Source organism: Elaeis guineensis, chromosome 3 (assembly GCF_000442705.2).
Source record: "Elaeis guineensis isolate ETL-2024a chromosome 3, EG11, whole genome shotgun sequence".
NCBI lineage: Eukaryota > Viridiplantae > Streptophyta > Magnoliopsida > Arecales > Arecaceae > Elaeis > Elaeis guineensis.
The window spans coordinates 46190604-46212639 of NC_025995.2; the positions used below are offsets into that span (position 1 = coordinate 46190604).

Genomic DNA, 22036 nt, shown 5'->3' on the forward strand with positions numbered 1-22036 from the left:
TAATATTCAGATAGAGCTGAGTCAGATAATCTAGTTCACTCTTTTAATATGTTTAATCCATTTAAAACTTATTTAATCTATTTAAACCTACTTAACTTATTTTTGAACCATTTAACCCAACCTATTTAATCTGTTTAATTCATTTAATCTATTTAACTTAATTTCATCTATTTAATAAAGAGATTAAACAGATCAGATTAGATTACTTATTTAATAAAAAAATTGAATTTCAATCTAAATTTTTAATTTATTTAATAAATAAATCAGATTTGCATTAACGGTGTTTTAACCCGATCCAAATACAACCTATCCAACCCAATCGCCACCCCTAGTTGATCCCAGAGCCAGGAGCAACAAGGTACACAAAGAAGATTTTGAAAGGTAAGGGGTCGCAAACATTCCCTAACACAAAATCTAGAATAATTTGAATCAATAGATAACTAACTTGATCCCAAAAATTGGAGAAAACATACACTACATCAGGTGCACCACAAGAACAAGAATAGTCCACAAGATGGCAAATCCGGCATGGTGCGCTGCATGGTGCAGTACATAATTTCTCTAGAAATTGTGATATGCTTAGCAACCTTAAATTTTGCCCTTCAAAGTCGCCGCTCTTAAGGCACATAAACTCGTCGATCAATGTTCCCAATCCTCTGGCCATCAGTTCCAACATGCCACTTTCGATCAATGTTCCCATTCCTTTGGCCATCAGTTCCAACATGCCGCTTTCCAGGACTTCCAAACACAATTGGTTGGAGCCTTGTTTGATACTTGAAGACTGACTTCAGCATCCACGGCCAGAACCTGGCCGCACAGACATCCTACCCACTTCACACAGGCGAGAACGTCAAACATACACCCCTTACAGCATGCGCAGAATGACATTGAAAAACGTAAAGACAATTTCGAATTATAAAAACTAAAAAATAGACGCAAACCCAAACCTAAATTATCAAGCTCCCCAATCCAACAAAAACAAACTTCAACCGCGGCAAAAGCTGCCACAAGGTAAGACGTGATTTATAGTTGCACAACTGAATTCTGGACCTAGCCCAACCGAAACCCATGTACAGAACAACTAACACGATACTCAACCGACCACCTTTTCATAATTTTACCGAGTAATCCAAAATCACAAGTAGATATTTCCACACACCCCTCATCCACAAACACAGAAAAACTTGATCTGGAATACAGCAGTACGAGATCATCAAATCAGTACATCTTAGAACAAATGCAGAAAAAAAATGGAATATCAAGCAAAATCTCTGATGGCTCCAAAAATCCTGTCCAGTATGCATTAGAACCAAGCAAATGGTACCACCACATAAATTCAGATGGTGATTAAGCCCCATCCTAGCACTCAATTTGAATTCACTAAATTTCAATCTCAACATATTGTCCTGCTAAACTAAGGAAACATCCAACACGCTTTCACATGTTCAACAAAAATAGGTCCAACATGCAACATACAAGAATAGTGCTAACATCCAACATCAGCCGAGCTCTTGCACAAGTTACCGGTAAACGTCAGCCGAGCTCTTGCACTGCAATTCAATCCATTTACTGGCTGACAGATAGAGACCTTTCTCTGTGTGATGGCTTGATCGGATAATCATCAACTGGACTGCTACTCCTTGACCTGCTGTATGCAGGTGAGCGTGAGTATGACCTACCACAGTGCAACCTTCTATCTCGACTGTATACAGGTGAGCGTGAGTATGACCTCTCACGATGTGACCTTCTATCTCGAGGTGAAACAGATCTGTCCAAGGTGATTTGCAACCTGTTAGAAGGTATATGCAAAAGACATCTTGACCACCAAAAGTTAAAAATATCACCTTGAGTAGCATCGCTTAGGAGAAGGTGGATAGTAACTACGGCTGTAGGACATAGACCTTGCATTGCGTGGAGAACGAGAGTAACGAGGGGATCGGGAGCGAGAATATCGAGGGGAACGTGAATGACGAGGCGACCTCCGGTAATCATATGCTGGACCCCTAAACAACACAAATCCAGCTCAGTGGGTAGGAAAAGGTTTACTTTATGTAGCAAGTGCAAAACCTTTCAACCACAACATTAACATATTAACCAGCATAACAAGATTAACCCCATTTTTTATTAAAACCTATAGTGGCGCTGGCAAAACAATGTAAATATATAGGACATACAAGGGACTCAGCTTACCTTACTCTCTCTCTAGCCCTCATCTCAGCTGGCTTCTTTCTGTTCTCCTCTGCAAATACAACAGTCAATTCCCTCCCAAGTAGAATTTGCCCATCCATTTGATATTTCGCTTCAGCTGCATCGTTTGGATCAACATATTGAACAAATCCAAATCCCCGGGGCTCTCTGCAACAAATGAATTTTAGTTTTGTAGGGTATATATGAAATGATTTTAAAATAGTGTACATCTATTGATGGAGTACACCAATCAACAATAATGGCTGAACCATCATGATAATCCTGAGAAGTGTGGAAGGTCGTAGTCAAAGTAATGCCTTTGATACTTCCCACTATTCAAGTAAATCTTGATATTTTCATGCAATTCAAGTTAAAGCAAGCACTTGGCTGCTGACCTTGCACTCTCCAGAGTTAAAAGATGACTTCAAATTCTTCAATACTTGAATAGCTTCAAAATGTTAACTTGAAACACAATTTCTTCCCACCTCATTAGCCACTATCTCCATATATTTACATCCTCTTCAACAGAACTCTTAATACTTGACTTGTGTCTTCAAAACTTTACTTTCACTGTTAAATCTCAACAGCCTTAATAAAAATATCAAACATGCAAATAAGAAAATGTAGAATATAAGAATAATGACCACCAGCAAATACTAAATTACTGGTGAGTTACATTGGCTGCATATGCCCATGGTCAAAATGATAAATGCATAGCATATATAAGTCATATGATCCAACACATGCACTGATGGCTATATATATGACAACTTACATCTCAGAATCCTGACCAATGTGTCATAGCTGTGCTTAGATTCTTGTAACTATCATTCCTAACTAGACAGAAACCAGAAATTGCCTACTTACCCGGTGTAATAATCACGTGGCAAATAAATGTCCTTGAGAGGGCCAAATTGCCCAAATGGCCTACGAAGATCCTCAGGCCTGAAATCATCAATAATCATCACTATATAAGACACAAGCAAATCAAATAATATCTTCAAATTCAATCACCAGCAATCAAACAAGGTAGTTAGAAAAGCAGAAAACCTAGCCTGGAACAAAATTTAATGAATAAATAGAATACAGTTTGCAAGCACATTTGCTTATAAATTCAATCATGGAAACCATAAGCACACATAACTTCCATAATTAGACATCCAAAATATGGAACTTTGATTCATAGAGCAAAGTTTTAAATTCCATGAGATGGGGCTATCACGATGTTCTCATAGAACGAGACGCATCGCCATCCTGCCCTCTCCTAACACTTCAGAGAGGGATGTCTCAGGATGCAGGACCCTAGGATGATAGCGGGATGGCCTTGTCCTAACACATGAGATGATACCGTCTCGATGTCTTGTGGGATGTCCCAACCTACAGAATATGGCAAGACCAAAAATTCTACTTAGCAAGATTGCCTTTTCCAGTAAAATGCATGATAACGAAAGATTGAAACGGTGTTATCCTATGCTTCAAACGGCCCTATACTATGAGTGAACTTATGACTATATGTTGCATGATAATATCATAGGTATAGCCTAGTCAGGAGGATGTCCAACTCTCACATCTTCAGCAAAAACATTGAAGGACATGCTCTGTTCTTGTGTATTTGGTGGATTTTATACTAACCCTCGAGACCGGACAAATTTTCCTAAAAACAGACCTTACAAAATTCTTTTCGCAATGCCTCAATTTAATCCACCATGAAGATGAACTTAAACGTCATAAACATAGTCATTAAAGATCAGCAATTACAAGATATTTGTAACTGTTCTTCAAAAAATCTCATCTCTAATTAACTCCACAATTTCAATCAATGGCTCCTAATCCATTTTACTCTAATTTAATTTATATGTCCAAAAAATCTTGATCAAGATATCAAATCTGATCTAAATGTTTCCCATTTTAGTACGAAGGATAATACTCCACATGGGAAGAAAACAAGCCATCTCAAGCCCAAAAGTAGCCTGTCGTCAGCGCTAGAACCAAGACCAATTCAGTCATGTTTTCATGTTCCAGTTTTCATGTTCCAATGGAACACTTTCCATTTATGATCAAAGAGGAAGATTATTCTTTTTACCAAGCATATGCGGATCAAATCATGATTTTATAATAAGAACAAGATATCTTTTTCGATTAATCCCTTTGCTCCTCATTCTTTGGGAAGCGTGACCCAACACACATACCTTAACTCACTGATTTCGATGTGCTTCAGTCTAATGACTATTAATGACACACTTTCTTCTTCTTCTTTTTGTTGCATGGAACTTTTGGCAATGCAAAAATATGTTCATAAGCACTGGTGATAGTTCTGCTCTAGTTGGGCAAGGATTGTTTAGCCTCTAAAGCTTCTGCCACTTTAGATTCATAGGCTTTCAAGCTTTCATTTTCCTAAGGTCTGGCTTTTGCCTTAGATACATTCTTGAACAATTTTTATAATAGAAATAATTTCATGTGTCCCCACTAAAACTCCACAGAAAACTAGAAATCTATTTGTCTAAGCAATTTTTATGTCAAAGAATGTGTTTGGATCTATAGTTCCCCAGACATTCTCTAGACCAATTTTATGTTTCTATATCTTGCTTGAACACAAAAGGGTCAATTAAGTTGCACAAACTGTGACATCCTTATAATTCATTTAAAAAATGACCCATTTTATAAAGTTTCTTTCTTTGAAAAAGAAACAAAAAAGGAACTTCTGATTACAAGTTTTGCAACCTCTCTACATACTAATTCACAATCATTGATACATCTCCAGACCCCAACACTAGACATATTGTTAAGTTGAACAAGATTACAAACCCTGACAAACATCATGCCAGCAAGTTTTGCTGAATATCATGCAGGCGTCATATCCTACATAACTTTGATCTCCCCACCCCCAAACACCCCCCCCCAACCCGAGAAAAAAGGGAAAAATCCAATAGAGGAAAGGAAGAAAGAGAAAGGACCCCTTAGCTGTTCCTGTCCTAAGGAGGAGGCAGGCCGTCCTGGATACCCTCCCCAAACTTTCTATCATCAACCACCAATCCAGCAGTCCAATCCACCATGGTCTCCTCAAACTCTTTGGTGTAGCTCCCACCACAACCAATAATCCTCTCCCCTTTTTTAGTTTTCAAATTTTTAAGTAATTATGTTTCTCATACCAAATGTTCTAGAAATATATAATAATTTGCTAAAAGCAAAAATAAAATCATTTTACTAACCGTACTTTCGTATTCTCATATGCAATTCATTTTCAATACAGGAAAAAAAAAAAAGTGACACTAACCTAACCCTTGTGGTTACCATAGGACCCATTTATGAGGTTGTTTGGTCGCTCACAATTCAATTACAAGCTGCAATTTTATTGTCTGTAATTGGAACTACAGCGCTAGAAAGCGAGCCTTGTCTGATTGTTGTAATTGAAAACCACAAATGCGATTACAGATATTTGGTTGTTTGATTCAAAAAGAGAAGTGCTAACCCTGTAATAAGCTGGTAAGGTTACCCCACTAAGAAACAGTGAGTATTCACATTTTCTACAGCACTACAATATTTACTACAAAAATTTAACAATTATAATGGAAAATAATATTGCTACAAAATTATCATTGGTTTAGTAAAAGAGTAATTACTACAGTAATAATTTGATATTACAATAACTAGACATATTACATGTGCATTATAATAAATAGTAACTGTCATATATTATTTATTACGTGTTTATAATATTACAATATTATACAGATTATAATATTAAAATAACATTATAATATCAAAGTAATAACAACCATACCATACAAATTATTATTATTACAATACAATATTATAATATTTTATTATAGTTTCAATATTATAACAATAATACTATCTTACGCTTAAACTAACAGTAACATATAGTATGACATAATACCATTATGACATTGTTATCATATTATTACAATAATAATAATAATATAATGTTATAAAAATAATTTGGTACTAACATCATTATTATAGTTACTAAGACACAATGAAAAAAAAACAAGGGAAATGGTCTAAGTGGTGAGAGGACCCCACCCAAAAGGATTTCTTAATTATAATATTCCTCGAAATTGGAACTACAATCAATTTTGGCAACAATTTCAATTACAAGTTTTGGGAGCTTCTTCCAACTTAAACCACAGCCTGCATATGCCAATTGCAAGCAACCAAATGCAGGTGCATCCTCACTAAAAACCTTGCATGCCATGAAACTTTCCCCATATAATCAATACCATGACAATATTTTATCTACCATGCAATACATACATTCCAAAACGTTAATGTATGTTCAATGGAAAGAAAAAAATGAATATTAAACTTGAGCTAGGAACCAAATATGCCACAGGAAAAAAAAAAAGCACTAACGAAAGCCAGGAGGAAAAAAATGCAAGGGGCAAATTGTGGAACAGAATTGATCATATGACAACATGCCAAATCAAGTTGGCAGGTCAAGGACCACAACAACTTTTCCAAACTAGTAATTTCTCAAAGAAAGAAAATAACTTTTACTGGCTAGCAGAAATTTTGAATGGCTAGAATAAGAAATCCAGCTGAAAGATAAATTTATCATTTCTTGATGAAACATAAATAAACATAAGAATATGTAGAAACTTCACCCAAATGGTACAAGTCTTAAAAAGATGCTTAAAAGAAAAACTTGCTTCTGAAAATACACTCAAAGCCTTAAACTAATCAGTTACACAGAACAAACCTACAGTCCCGACGAAGATTCCTAACTAGAAGACTGGTTGGAAGATCTCTACCACGGCCTCCATAACGACCTCTTGGGCTTGGGCTCCGACGTCTTCTCCCATAACCCCTTGGTGGTGATGGACTATAACTGTAGCTTCTTTCCCTCATCCTGTTCACAAAAAGATCATGTTATAACGGTGCAAGGAAAAAGGAGTCAAAGACCAAAATTAACTAAAAAATGATGCATGTTGATGGTTGTACACCAACAATTTTTTCCTTTTTTCTCTTTTGTAATCAGTTCTATGCCTGAACTTTAAAAATATATTCCTGTACGGAGAATATAAGAAACAGAAGGGCATTCATTACAGAAAACATGATGGCAATGGGTAAAAGGCACAACCAGGCTGCACTATAAAACAGTGATATAAATTTTGAAGCACAGGAACATATACGCTAAATGGGGCACGCCTGAGTGAACTTCGAAGACCTAGATATGCTTTTCATGTTATAGCTTCTAGCAGTACTAACAATCTGATGCCTATTCAATGGGTTGTACCTTCCTGAAAGAAAGCACAAGTAACTGGAGAGAACAAATAACATAACCTTTCAACACACATGATCTAATAGTAGAAAAAAGATCATGTAAAAACCACCTTAAAAGGTTAAAGTATGCTTTATTTTTCTTTTTTCATTGACATCTTGATGAATAACTGCACAACCTACCCTAAATATTCAAATACATTAACAAGCTTCATATCCCACTTTTCTGCAACTCTATGAAGGGAAGTTAAATAATCAAACATTCACCCCAATCCAGAACAGATTAGCATGCTCGAAATATGGAGAGTTTTTAAATATCCCTTGCATTTACACGATAACTATAACAAGGTGACATTCATGCACAAGTGTGCAATATCATGGGTGTCGAAGCTGTTAGATGTATGCCCTATAAGTCAATATGGCAGACACATTATAATTTTATACGACATAAATTTGTACTTAAAATATTGATTTATCAATAAAGTGAGCAATTTCTTTTCCATTCTTGTATAATATATCCTTGAATCGTCCAAGAAATTAATAACTTAAAGACACATTCTCAAGAATTGAGAATTTGAAAAATGTATGATTAATTCCTATATTGCTCCCGATCGATAGATCATCATAGGAATGATGATTGATCCGATTAGATCGGCGACGGATCGCTTTTTTTAGGATAGACAAATCTCGAGTCTATAGTGTAGAAACGCTGAGCGAAAATGCAAATGGTTGTTGGAGAACATCGATATCGAGCATGACAATACGAGAGATCATATAGATGTCTACTCACTCGTCGGTGATCTTCTCGATGCTCTAGTAGTGTGAATAATTCTTTGACCTGCGGTGCCTCGACTACTCACAATGGAATTGCTGTAGTTTGACTGCACATAAACATGATCTCTTAGCAATTTGAGTCCTTGTAGTGTAATGTGGCTACAGTAAATTCATTGTAGGAGTAAAGTGCGTACCTAGATGGGATCTATCGACCCTAGTAGATTAGTCTTAGAAAATTTGAGAAGCTGAATCCTTAAATCTGTGGCCACAACAAGATGATCGATAAAAAGGAATTTCTATGAATTTCACGATTTGGACTCCAGCTAATTTAATCTTGCATATAATGATGTTGGGATTTAACGAGTTTTTCATAACCTCCATCTTATCGGGACTCACGATAGAAGAACTGAATCACACGGTAACTACTTAGAGGTTCTACTTATTCTGTTCTACTGGATTGCCACCACATGCTGCTAGACGTCACTAATGGATTGTTGGAACTCACTAGGATCATTATGGATCGATGATCCTTGATGGGTGTGAGTTGGAATTGTTCCAACCATTGAAAAGTGTTTCGATGATACTATGATGGAGATCATGGCATGTTTCATTACTACACGAAGAGAACCTACGAGATCACATACAATAGGGGTTTAATTAGATCAAACGATTGGATCATGATCAAATTATCAATATGATTGATAATTTGGATCAATTTTAAAAATTACAAATAGAGGATCTACTAATAGTTAGCAAGGAGGACCTAATTGCAATTATTGCAATACAATTTAATGAGATCAAATTAAGATTCAAGTCCTACTTGAATTAAATCTGATTTAATTTGATTAGACTTAACCTAATTAAGTTTAAAAGGGCATTTAGGTTTCAAATTTGAGTCTTAATTAGATTAGAATTTAATTCGGCTCGAACCAGATTCGAATTAGATCCGAATTGATCCCGAGTCAAGCCGAATTGGATTAAGATGCCAAAATTCCAAATTTACTGGGACTCTCTCTCCTCTCTCATGCCAGGAGGGGCGCGCATCTCTTCTTTGGCATGCGTGAATGAGAAGAGTGGGCGCCTACCTTCCCTAATCTTCTCTCTCCTCTATATAAAGATTGATCTTTATCTAATTTTGAATTTGATTCAAAATTTGGATTATCTTATCCAGGGTGGTTAGAGGTTGTTGGACACGTTTATTTTGCAGGCGTGGAAGAGAAGTGGGTAAGATTTTACGTAGAATTTTTTCTATGCTAAAACTATTCTAGTGCCCCCTTGCTACTGCGCCTCATCCTTCTGACGCCCAACCCCTGGTGCGCCAACAGAGAGAAAATCAGAGAGAGAAAAGTGAGAAAAAGAGAAGGTATTCTCTCATCTCGGAGTTCTTCCTCCCTTTCTCCTATCCTGTGCAAAAGGTGTTCGTGCACAGTTTCCTCTTCAGATCATCTTCTTCGATATTGTGAAGAGTCGAAATTGTGAAGAGTCGAAGAAGAAGATCCAAATCAAAGGAGCGAGATCTAAAAGAGAGCTAGCACCTCAATGTGCTTGAATGCTCCTAATCTACATCAGCTCCGTGTGGATATCCATAGGTACTGGATGCATGTGTGGCTTCACTAAAACCTGCAGATATTTTCAGATCTAGATCTCGAAGAAGTGGCGCTATAGATAGATGATTCGATCACCAAATTTATTTTTATATTGAAATCAGATGCATGCTTATTTTATTTTCGTCATATGAACTAGATCTGGAGATATTTAGATTAGATCTATGCATGTATAGATTAAAAATATTTTGATCTAGTCTTCTGCCTATTACGAAAATGTTTTGAAATCTACATGCATAAAACATCTAAATCCAACTATGGTATCAAAGTCGGTTCACATGTATAAGAATAAGAAGAGATCTGATTTCTAATCAGAACTAAAATTAATATGATTAATAATTCAACATCGATATGATATAAGGTTGTCCTAGCATAAGATTTACCCCTTATGTTAGAAAGGTTATCCTATATCGATGTTAGATGATTTTGAAAAGAGTTTTCATATAAGATCTAATTTTTATTCATGCTGAATGTTTGTTTAGATCTGAAAAGTAGTTTCCAGATCGTAATATGTTTTTTCATGTAATTAATTTATATCTAAAATTTAGAATTTAGATCTGAAATTTATGCTTATGCATGAGAGATTAGTCATAGATAGATCAAATTAGGTCTTGTGATTTGGTTACACCTAGAGTTTTTGATTAGAACATAATAGAACCCAATCGAGATGAGCGATTGATCAAACCGAATCAAGAATTGATTAGGATTAGGTCAAGAGTGCTCAAGATCAAACCAATAGTTGTAATTGATCGAATCAATTGACATTCATATATTAAATCGATTAACCTAAAGACCTGATTCGACTTAGTGGCTTGAACCTGAATCACTTAAGCTAATCTATTTAAAACCAATTGACCAATTGGTGTTTAAGACAAATGCTTGAAAAATGATTACTTAATTAGGACCCTTGATCCTTCAAGAGGGAGCATCCCACCGATCTCCACTTGGCCAATTTGGTAGATTGTGTCTTGAATAAGGTTGCTTGGTGGTTTGGTTTAGCCCATGCTAATTAGACTAGTCATTGTAATGACTAATTAGATGAGACCTCAATTAAAACCTCTTCGCACATATTAAGTCTAGCGGTCTTCCACCGTTGTAGATGTACAGACGTGCTACTAGTGTTGATTGTTCTTGACTGGTGACAGTGGTTTAGTTGCACCGGAAGCACGCAACCACTCTATTAGCAAAAAGTTGCTGCAGAGTGAAGATAGAGTTGGGCCCAACATCTGTCAAATGCGGAACCCAATGACGTCTGCACACTTACATTTGAACGATGGGTTTAACTTAACAAATAAATGTGGCCAATATCTGTCAAGTGAGCCCACATGACTTAAAGACCAATCATTACAACATGCTTGGAGAAGCATTGGACAAGAGATATCCACTCATTGGTTTGCGTGTCACCAATATCTATCAGATGAGGTGTGCGTACATCGGTGGAACTGCAATACCTATTAGAAATCTATCGCGTTAGGAGTTTTCGTTTCTCTATCCGAAGAATGAGAGATCCGAAAAAATAGTGGGAGCCTATTTGTTTCTCAAAATCTCTAGAATAAATATAAAATTAAGTACAAATATCTAACTTGAATTTCTTCTCTCGAAGTTTAACCTCGTCAGCTTCAAACCCTTTAACCCTCATCCTAGAGTCCAACCGCTTGACCGGTATTAACTTCAAGGACTGACTTAGAAATCTCAAGATTATCTTGATTTCAAAAAAAAAAAGAGGGTATATACTTGACCAAAACCCCCCAGCTTTGCCAAGCCATCCTAGTGCTGGTCAGAGGACAGCGCAGGATAAATGGATGGATGATGACAATCGGATGAAATGCTACAAACTGACTTCGATGACCAATGAATTGCAAAGCCAGTATGAGCACATGCCAACTGTTAGGACCATGATTACTCATCTGCAAGAGTTATATGATAAGTAGAGCCGCACTGCGTTTTGAAGTGTCTAAGACACTCTTCAACTCTAAAATGCGCAAAGAACAGTCAGTCCACGATCACTGTTTGACAATGATTTAGAACCTAAAGGAGCTTGAGAAGCTCGACATGACTATGCAGATGGATTTGATCCTACAATCTCTTACTAATTCACATAGTCAATTTATTGTAAATTATCATATGAACAAGTTGAACTGCACTCTATCCGAATTGCTCAACATGTTGGTTACAACAAAGAGGACCTTGAAGAGCTCAAGAGGCTCTGTTCTTGCTGTGAAGCAGGCATCTTCCTCCAAGAGAAAATCTATTTGGAAGAAGAAAAATAAACTTGCAAAAAAATAGGAGAACAGACCGAAAAAGGACCCTCCGAAGAAGGTTGCAGATAAAAAAAAATATTTCCACTATAATACTAACGGCCACTGGAAGAGAAATTATCCACTGTACCTAAAAAGTCTGAAGATCAAGAAGGATGACACCTTCAGAAAGTATTTCTAGTTTGCTCGTTATTAAATCTAACCTAACAGTTTCCTCTAATTCTAGTTGGGTATTAGACTCTGGCTAAAATACTCATATATGTACTTCTATGCAGGGTCTAATAGAAAGTAGAGGATTGAGGCACAGTGAAATGATTTCTTAGGTCGACAATGGAACAAAAGTTGCTGCTGAAGCCGTTGGAACCTACCCTCTTCGATTACCATCAAAGTTTAGATTAGCCGAAATTTGATTTTCGCATCTGCACTAGCACAGGATGAACTTGATTTCAATTTTAATAAAAACTTCTGTTCAATTTATTTTCAAAATAAATTGGTTGCGCATGGTCTATTAATTGACAGTCTATATCACTTGTATGTTGATGCTTATGTGAACGTAAACAAGCAAATAGTGAGTACCGTAGATAATAAAAAATCTAGAGATAATGTTAACCACAAGTATATATGGCATCTTAGACTTGGCCATATTGGAGAGGACAAGATAAATAAACTAAAAAAGGATGGTATCTTTGACTCATTGAATTCTGAATCGTATCCAGTTTGTGAATCCTGTCTTCAAGAAAAAATGATCAAGTTATCCTTTACAGAACATAGGGAAAGGACCACTGAAATACTTGTCCTAGTACACACTAATGTGTATGGCCCATTTGATGTGCAGACCAGGAATGGTTACCATACTTCATCACCTTTATCGATGACTACTCACAGTATGGATACGTGTTCTTATGAGACAAGTCTGAAGCTTTTGAAAAGTTTGAAAAATTTATAAATAAAATAAAAAAATAAATAGAAAAAATTCTTAAAATTCTTCAATCTGATCGAAGAGAAAAATACTTTAGCGAGAAATTTCTGAGTTATCTCAGAGAAAACGGCATAGTCTCGCAACAGACTCTTCCTGGTACACCTCAACTCAACGAGGTATGTAAAAGGAGAAATAGGATCCTATTAGATATGATCTAGACCATAATGAGCTTCACTGACTTACCCTTGAATCTTTGGAGACATATCTTACTAACTGCAATATACTTATTAAATAGAATTTTTTCTAAATCCATTTCTACCACACCGTATGAGATATGACATGATAAAAAATCGAATCTTGATCATCTTAAGATTTGAGGATGTCCAGCCTATGTCAAAAGACAAATGACAGACAAATTAGAGACTAGATCTATAAAAGCTCATTTTATAGGATATCCTTAAAAATTAATAGGATACTATTTTTACTTTCCAGATGATCACAATGTGATTGTGAGTCGACACGCCACGTTTCTTAAAAAATAGTTTCTTCAGGATGGTGGCAATGGGAGGTTGATTAAGCTCGAAAAGTATTTCTAAAAAGCAACGAGTTGTAAAGCCTGACAAACCTATTAATACTGAGCTAGTAGATGTTATACCTCCACTTCGTAAGTCTAATAAGATCTTCTGTCCTCCTGAAAAATACTGGGTATGCTTATAGAAGATATAGAAAAAATATTCCTCGTAGGATATAAAAATGATGGAGATGATCCCAAACTCTATGACAACGATGTCTGACATCGACTCTGAGAAATGATTGAATATTATGAAGCCAGAAATTAACTCAATGCACTAGAACCAAATATGAATCTTAATGGATCCACTAAAAGATATAGTACCCATTGGATGTAAATAGATCTACAAAAGAAAACAGATGCAGATGATAAAATAGAGACTTATAAAGCTAAGCTCATAGCGAAGATTATAATCAACATGAAGGCATTGATCATCAGAATACCTTTTTGTCTGAGGCCATGCTTAAATCCATCCGCACATTGCTTGCCATTGCAGCTTTTTACAATTATAAGATATGACAGATGGACATAAAAACTGCATTCCTAAATGAGTATCTTGATGAAGATATCTATATAAAGTAGCCTTTGGATTTCACTTCCGGTGATGGAGATCACAAAGTCTACAAACTGTAAAAATCCATATATGAATTAAAGCAAGCTTCTCGGAGTTGGAATACTCATTTCACCGATGCGATCAAATTGTTTGATTTCATCAAAAACGAAGACCTTATGTATACAAAAAGATCAGTGGAAGTGCTGTCACATTTCTCGTACTGTACATGGATGATATCCTTATTGAGAATGGCACTCCTATGCTAACCTCGTCAAAAGATGGTTATCTAAAAAATTCTCCATTAAAGACGTAGGAGAGGCATCCTATATTTTAAGAATAAAGATCTATAGAGACAGATCTAAAAGGATGCTTAGCCTTTTACAGAAAATATACATAAAGGAAGTGTTGAAGAGGTTCAGCATGAAAAACTCTAAAAGATGACTCTTAACCTTTAGGCATGGTATCAGTCTCTCCAAAAAAATGTGCCCAAGCACATCTGAAGAGATTCAGCGCATGAGTAGGATCCCTTATGCTTCGACTATAGGAAGCCTCATGTATGTCATGTTATATATCTGACCTGATATTGTCTTTGTTGTGAGCATCACAAGTAGGTATCAGTTGAATCCAGACGAAGAACACTGGATAGCTATGAAAAATATCCTTAAATACTTGAAAAAAACTAAGAATTTGTTCTTAATCTTTGAAGGAGAATCTGAGTTGCGGGTTGAAGGATACACTCATTCAGACTTTAGTCTGATCTTGATGATAGAAGATCTACATCAGAGTGTGTGCTCGTATGCAATGATGGTGCTACTAGCTGAAAGAATTCCAAACAACCTATCATTGCGGATTCGACAATAGAAGCTGAGTATATCGCTGCCTCGGATGCTACAAAAAAAGCCTTCTGATATAAGATATTCATGCGAAACTTGATGTAATGCACCATCACACTATACTGCAACAACAATGACACCATAGCACTTGCTAAGAAGCCCAAATCTCATTAAACATTCAAGCATATCGAACGGTGGTTTCATATTATACGCGACCACCTCGAGAAGACATACGTCAAGATATGAAGAGTAGACTCTGCGGACAACATGGCAGATCCACTAACAAAGCAGCTGAGCCAGTAGAATACTGAAGTCCACATTGAGAAGATGGGACTTAGTAGCCAATTGACTTTAGTGCAAGTGAAAAATTGTTAGATGTATGGCCTACAAGCCAATATAGCAGATACATTATAATTTTCTAAGACATAAATTTGTATTTAAAATATTGATTTATCAATAAAATGAATAATTTTATTTTTTATTCTTGTGTAATGTGTCCTTGAATCATCCAAAAAATTAATAACTTAAAGACATTCTCAAGAGTTGAGAAATTGAGACGTGTGATTAATTTCTAAATTGCTTCCGATCGATAAATCATCACAAAGACAATGATTGATCCGATTAGATCGACGCATGCATTGCTTCTTTCGAGATAGACGAGTTTCGAGTCTATAATGTGAAAACACAACGAGATGTGGGTGGTTGAAGAATATTGATACCGGGCGTGACCATATGAGAGATCACATAGATATTTACTCACTCGTCGGTGATCTTCTCGATGCTGTAGCAGTATGAATGATTCTTTGATCTGCAGTGTCTCGACTGCTCACGACGGGGTTGCTGTAGTTTGACTGCACAGAAACATGATCTCTTAGCCATTTAGATCCTTATAGTGCATGTTGACTACAGTAGATTCATTGTAGTAGGGTACGCACCTAAATGGGATCTATCGATCTTAGTAGATAAATAATCCTATGGGATTTGAGAAGCTGAGTCCTTGAGTCTGTGGCCACAGCAAGATAATTGATAGAAAAGAATTTTCATGAGTTTCACAATTTGAACTCAAGCTAATTGAATCTTGCATTTGACAATGTTGGGGTTTGATGAGTTTTCCATAACTTCTATCTTATCGGGACTCACGATAGAGGAACTGAATCATACAGTAACTACACCTAGAGATTCCACTTATTCTATTCTACTGGATTGCCACCACATACTGCTAGGCATCACTAATGATTGTAAGAACTCACTAAAATCATTCTGAATCGATGATCCTTGATGGATGCGAGTAGGAATTGTTCCAACCCATTGAAAGGTATTTCGATGATACTATAATAGTGATCATAGTATGTCTCACTATCAGATAGAAAAAAATTTATGGGATCACACACAATAGGAGTTTGATTAGATCAAACGGTTGAATCATAATCAAATTATCAATATAATTGATAATTTGGATCAATTTGTAAAAGTTACAAGTAGAGGATCTACTAATAGTTAACAAGGACATAATTGCAATTATTGCAATGCAATTTGATGAGATCAAATTAAGGTTCAAGTCCTAATTGAATTAAATCTGATTTAATTTGATTAGACTTGACCTAATTAAGTTTAAATGGGCATTTGAGTTTCAGATTCGAGTCCTAATTAGATTGGGATTGAATCTTGCTCGAATTTGGCTCGAATCGAATTCAAATTGGATTCAACTAATCCTGAATCAAGCCGAATTGGATTAAGATGCCAATCTCAGATTTATTGGGACTCTCTCTCCTCTCTCACGCCAGAAAGGAGGGGCGCACATCCCTTCTTTGGCGTGAGTGAATGAGAAGAGTGGGTGCCCACCTCTTCCCTGATCTTCTCCCTCCTCCAGAAAAGGATTGATCTTTATCTAATTTTGAATTTGATTCAAAATTTGGATTATCTTATCCGAGGTGGTTAGAGGTTGTTGGAAACCTCTATTTAACAGGCGTGGAAGAGTAGTGGGTAAGATTTTACATAGAATTTTTCCTATGCTAAAACCATTCTAGCACCCCCTTGCTTCTGTGCCTTATCCTTCTGACGCCCAACCCCTAGTGCGCCAACAAAGAGAGAAAATCAGAGAAGAAAGTGAGAAAGAGAGGTGTTCTCTCATCTCGGAGTTCTTCCTTCCTCCTATCCTATGCGAAAAGTGTTCGCGCACAGTTTCCTCTTCAGATCTTCTCCGATCTTGCGAAGAGTTGAAAAAGAAGATCCAAATCAAAGGAGTGAGATCTGAAAGAGAGCTAGCACCTCGATAGTCTTGGATGCTCTTGATCTACATTAGTTCCATGTGGATACCCATAAAGGCCAGATGCATGTGTGGCTTCACCGGAATCTGCAGACATCTTCAGATCCAGATCTTGAAGAAGGAAAGTAGCGCTACAAGTAGGTGATTCGAACATCGAATTTATTTTCATATTGAAATCAGATGCATGTTTATTTTGTTTTCATCATATGAACTAGATCTGTAGATGTTTAGATTAGATCTATCCATGCGTAAATTAAAAGTGTTTTAATCTAGTCTTCCGCTGCCTGTTACGAAAATATTTTGAAATCTACATACATAAAACACCTAAATCCAACAGTAGCAACATAAAGATTCAAATAAAATGAGATTAAATAGTGAGCCTACGATCAAGGGTTTGCCATAATATTTAAAAAATAAAACACATTGAAAATATGTGAAAGTAATAAGTCCGCTCCAAAAACCACATCCCACGAATTCTTTGATTAATAGTCAAATAACGTAAAACCTTAACACATGAATGGTTAACTTTACAAATCAAGATGTGATCCTGAAGTCTTAGAGAATTCTTGGATCATGCATCTGATAAAGTCCAACCCAAGAACTCGAATTGATAGGCAAGCAGGTCCCCAAGCACTCAAACACCATAAGGGTCCCTACCACTTCCATTATGGGACTATTCCTAAACATGATCTCTAAAATGCAGACCCAAGGGATGGAACCGAAGCAAGGGGCAACACATAGATTAAAGTGATGACATGGAGGCATCAAAGGGTAAGAGGTATTATGAACTCCGATAACATGATAAAATCCAGCCCAAGACCTAAAGCTAGTAGGTGGATGGACCCATAAGTGAGAAGCACGTGTAATGTCCTTTTCCCTATTTGATGTCCAATTATGACTACTCTCTGAACACCCGCCTCACATGTAGGGCCCAAGAGAGGGAACCCAAAGAAGGGCAACACATGGCTTGAAAGTGAGAGTGTTGGAGGATCGACAGGCAAGAAGGATCATGGATTCTGATACCATGCAAAAGTCCAATACAATAACTCAATTTGATAGGTGGGCAAGCCAATGATATGAATACATAAAGCACCATGAGGATCCTGTAGGACCATTCCTCAACAACCTCCACCTAATGCTACCCCTATGAGATCAAAGCATGTTTTGTAGGATGGCAGTTTGTCATGAGGCCCCAAAACAATTGACAAGTTGGAAGTCTACCATATTGATCATGCAAGTTTCAAAAGAAAGAAAGAAACAAAGCAAAGTTTAACATTGGGCAACCAGTCATCTTTAAGGAAGATAAACTAACCTTGAAGAAAAATTGAAACACCGGTCAAGAGTACTGCAATGCAAAAGGCAGCCATGTTAGTCCAAAGATAACCATATTCATGTAAACTTATCACGTTCAGAACAAACTTAATCACTGTGAATTCTTCTTTTTTTTTTTTTTTTGGTTTTTGTGAATGTAATCATTGTGGATTCTTAAGCAATAAATCTGGAACTATCAAAGATATTATACACCTCAACTATTCTGTTTCTTTCACAGACTTACAAGTCCCAAGAATAATTTCTCATTTAGTATATTCTATTGCAAAAATCACATTTAATGTATTTTGTTGTGAAATGTAAGAAAACAAAAAAAACTCACAAAATCATGGATTTTTTTCGTTTAATAATTTATTTTTTGCAGATGAGAAATGCATATAACTTCCACAACCAGTACATTATATATTGTCCAGCAAACGTGCATCACATGTTTATATGTTGTTACTAAGGATTTGGCCATTTGCACACTAAACAAATTCTAAATCATAAATTTTACTAATTTAGCATGTCAATATCACAAAATATAACACTTCTCTAAAGATTAGCACAACTCATGGCAAGACCAGCACCAAATAGTAAACACAGAGTAAATAGTAAACACATATGTTGCAAAAAAGCAGTCAAAAATGTGCTCATGAACTTCAGAAATCCTGGTGTAGCCATCTAGGGCAGCATATATTAATTTCAATTAATACAGCCAAATCACCTAATTATAACACAGCATCTGCATGGCCACCCCCATACACGTGCTTTCAGACAAATATACTAAACCTATAATAACATCAAACTGAATTGTGCTAGTAAGTCTTGTTAAAAAAAAAAAAATCTCATATTTGTATTCATTTGCAAGAGTAGTATAATCAATTTCATAATGGATGGCTTATTCTTGAAAAGGAAATGAATGCAGAAGATCTACATTTATCATGATTATGTACTGTATCTGTCATAAACTCTTTTAGCCTTTCAACTATCTCCAATGAAGGAAATTAAGCATTCACTGCGACTCAGATCTAGAAACTGAAATATTCATGTTAACCATATGGAGAAGATAACCACCTGAAAACCCAACATCATCTCAACACTTACGTGTTTATAAACATGAGCATAAACATAGCAGCAGCCATGGTACCGTGGTCAAAGAACATCAGTATCAAGTAGTGATCCTGTTCTTTTCAGTCTTCCCCAAGCTACCATTCCCTTAACATTAAAGATAATAGCTCCTTTTAGTGGACTAACTGCTACATTTCTACTGACCATTTTACGCAATCTTCAACATTAAAACCAATGAATCCACAAGCTGCCCCAGAAAGAAAACCATATCAAGGACCATAACAGTATGAAGTAAAAAATGCCCTATATAACCAACAATATATGACGATTGAAGCAGCAGCTTTGAACATCATATCAACTATCACTTTTTTCTAAAATTTATCATACAAACGAACAGAACATAAAAAGTTCCTCCATTCATTTGAAAAAAATGAAAATTCTCTGTTTTCCATTAAACTTGTTTTTTTATCTAAAGCGTGCCAAGCACATCAGTGTGGGCCATAGCCCCAATCCAATTACAGAAGAAACAATCCTATTTAAATATTAAAAAAGTGGGGGAAAAAGAAGCAAAAGAACAAAACGAGGAAGCTCTAAAAACTTTAAGAAAAGGAAAAACGAAATAAAGAAGCAATAGAAGAAAAGAAGGACCATTAAGATATATTGGGAAATACTAACCCTAAAAGCCCTAATCCAATACCTTCTACCGATCGACAAAAAAAAAAAGAAGCGAACAAGAGGTTTCTTCCCAGATGATGAAACAAAAAGCGTTCAATCAAATATAAGAGGAATCTGAGCAATACCAAACGAAATCAAAAAACACCACGGTCGAAAAAGGGGAAGAGGAAGGATAGAAGATAGGAATCGAAATCCCTAAGAAAGAGGAACTAGAGAAAGAGGGAAGAACAATAATACCTCAAGGGCTCTCGCGGACGGCGCTACCTTGGTCTCTTCTTTCTCTTCCAGAAGCTTCCGCCGAACGCGTGGAATCTCTTACGCCTTGGGGGTGGTGGCGGACGCGGGGAGTGGGGGAACGGAGGAATGTGTCGGGGTTTGCCTTTTATAAGGGTGGGGTTGAGATTGGGGACGGCGATCTCGATTTCTGGTGACCATCATCCACATTTGAACGGCCGATGGACCTTAAGGATTATGAGGCGTCCTGTGTTTGATTGGCGAATGCCAGTTGGTGGCATCCAGCCGTCCATCCGAGGCTTATTGCATGCCCGGCTCTCCCTAAAAAGCTTCAATCTAATCGTTGTCTCATTGGTTCTTCCTTTCTCGTGGGTTGTTCATTGATTTTACTATCCACCTGTGACATCTAATATAATATAATGACAATTTAATAAAATTAAATAAATAAATTTTTAGATATAATTATCATATAATTTAATTATTTTATCATAAATTTCGATAGATAAAGATTATGAATAACTAATCAAATCTCTCATCTATCACATGTATGATTCAATCGACTTGAGTTTATTTGCAAAATCCTATGAAAATTTCTTTTTATCATTCATACTACCTTGATCATGATCTTTGGAACTCCATCTTATAATCCACATAGAACTTCTCCTTATATACCAAGATCGATAGATCCCATCTAGATGCACATCTTATTCCTACAATGAACCTACTGCAGCCAACATACACCGCAAGATTCCGAATAGCTAGAAAATCGAGTGGTAGTGTAGTCAAACTATAACAACCTCATTGTGAATAGTCGAGACAATGTAGGTTAAAGAACAACTCATACCACCACTGCATCGAGTAAGTAATTGATAAGTAGGTGGATATCCAAGTACTACTTGAAGGATCGCGCAGGGATTTCTGTTGGAAAATATGTCCTAAAGCCTATCATCTAAGTGGTAGATGATTGGAATTAGTATATGAATTATCTAATAATTATTATTATTTGACAAGTTCATCATAAAAGTTCTATCTTCCTTAAATGAACTCCTAAATTATTATAAAGTCCTTAGAACCACAATCAATCGATAAAGGAGAATTTATCATATTATTCTTAAATTATTCACGACCAAATGATAAGTTATTAACAAGGACGATAACTTATCAAGTGTAGGTCGCTGTATGCCATATGCGTCGGTTGTCCTCGTAACCAAATGGTATAGAGACATTGATATGGCATCCAGATGAGATGTAGGAGTACATCTGTATTGAACGTGACCAATATAACACTCTACTGTCAAGAGTAGCTAGCTAAGGCCAATGGGTATAAGTGTCCCTCCGACCTGAGATCACCACGGTGACTTGCAAGCAACTCACTGTGCTTTGGTGCCGGACTGCCTGTATTTTTAATATAGGTTCGAAAGATTTTTGAGTACAGTCAAGTACTTGTGAAGTCGGTGTGTGAGTTAAGATAGGATTGACCACTCCTGATTAACTTCAGGAAAAGAATGTCTCGCTGTGTTTCAATTTAGCAAAACCTAGGCC

General features: G+C 36.3%; 1 protein-coding gene across 3 annotated transcripts; it reads right to left on the reverse strand.

Annotated features, from left to right (window-relative positions):
* Positions 1 to 1275: 1275 nt before the first annotated feature.
* Positions 1276 to 20650, reverse strand: LOC105035861 (serine/arginine-rich SC35-like splicing factor SCL30A). 3 transcript variants are annotated; one of them, XM_010911567.4, is made up of 8 exons: positions 20498 to 20650; positions 19622 to 19732; positions 18519 to 18551; positions 6908 to 7057; positions 3055 to 3132; positions 2191 to 2355; positions 1845 to 2003; positions 1276 to 1768 (listed from the first exon to the last, which is right to left on the reverse strand). In XM_010911567.4, exons 2-8 carry the CDS (start codon positions 19678 to 19680, stop codon positions 1567 to 1569), a joined length of 846 nt encoding a protein of 281 aa, XP_010909869.1. In that variant the 5' UTR covers positions 19681 to 19732; positions 20498 to 20650; the 3' UTR covers positions 1276 to 1566. The 3 variants fall into 3 exon arrangements, with proteins under 3 accessions (XP_010909869.1, XP_010909870.1, XP_010909871.1); XM_010911568.4 differs by having other exon boundaries at positions 19622 to 19832; positions 20498 to 20646; XM_010911569.4 differs by lacking the exon at positions 19622 to 19732 and having other exon boundaries at positions 20498 to 20624.
* Positions 20651 to 22036: the final 1386 nt, after the last annotated feature.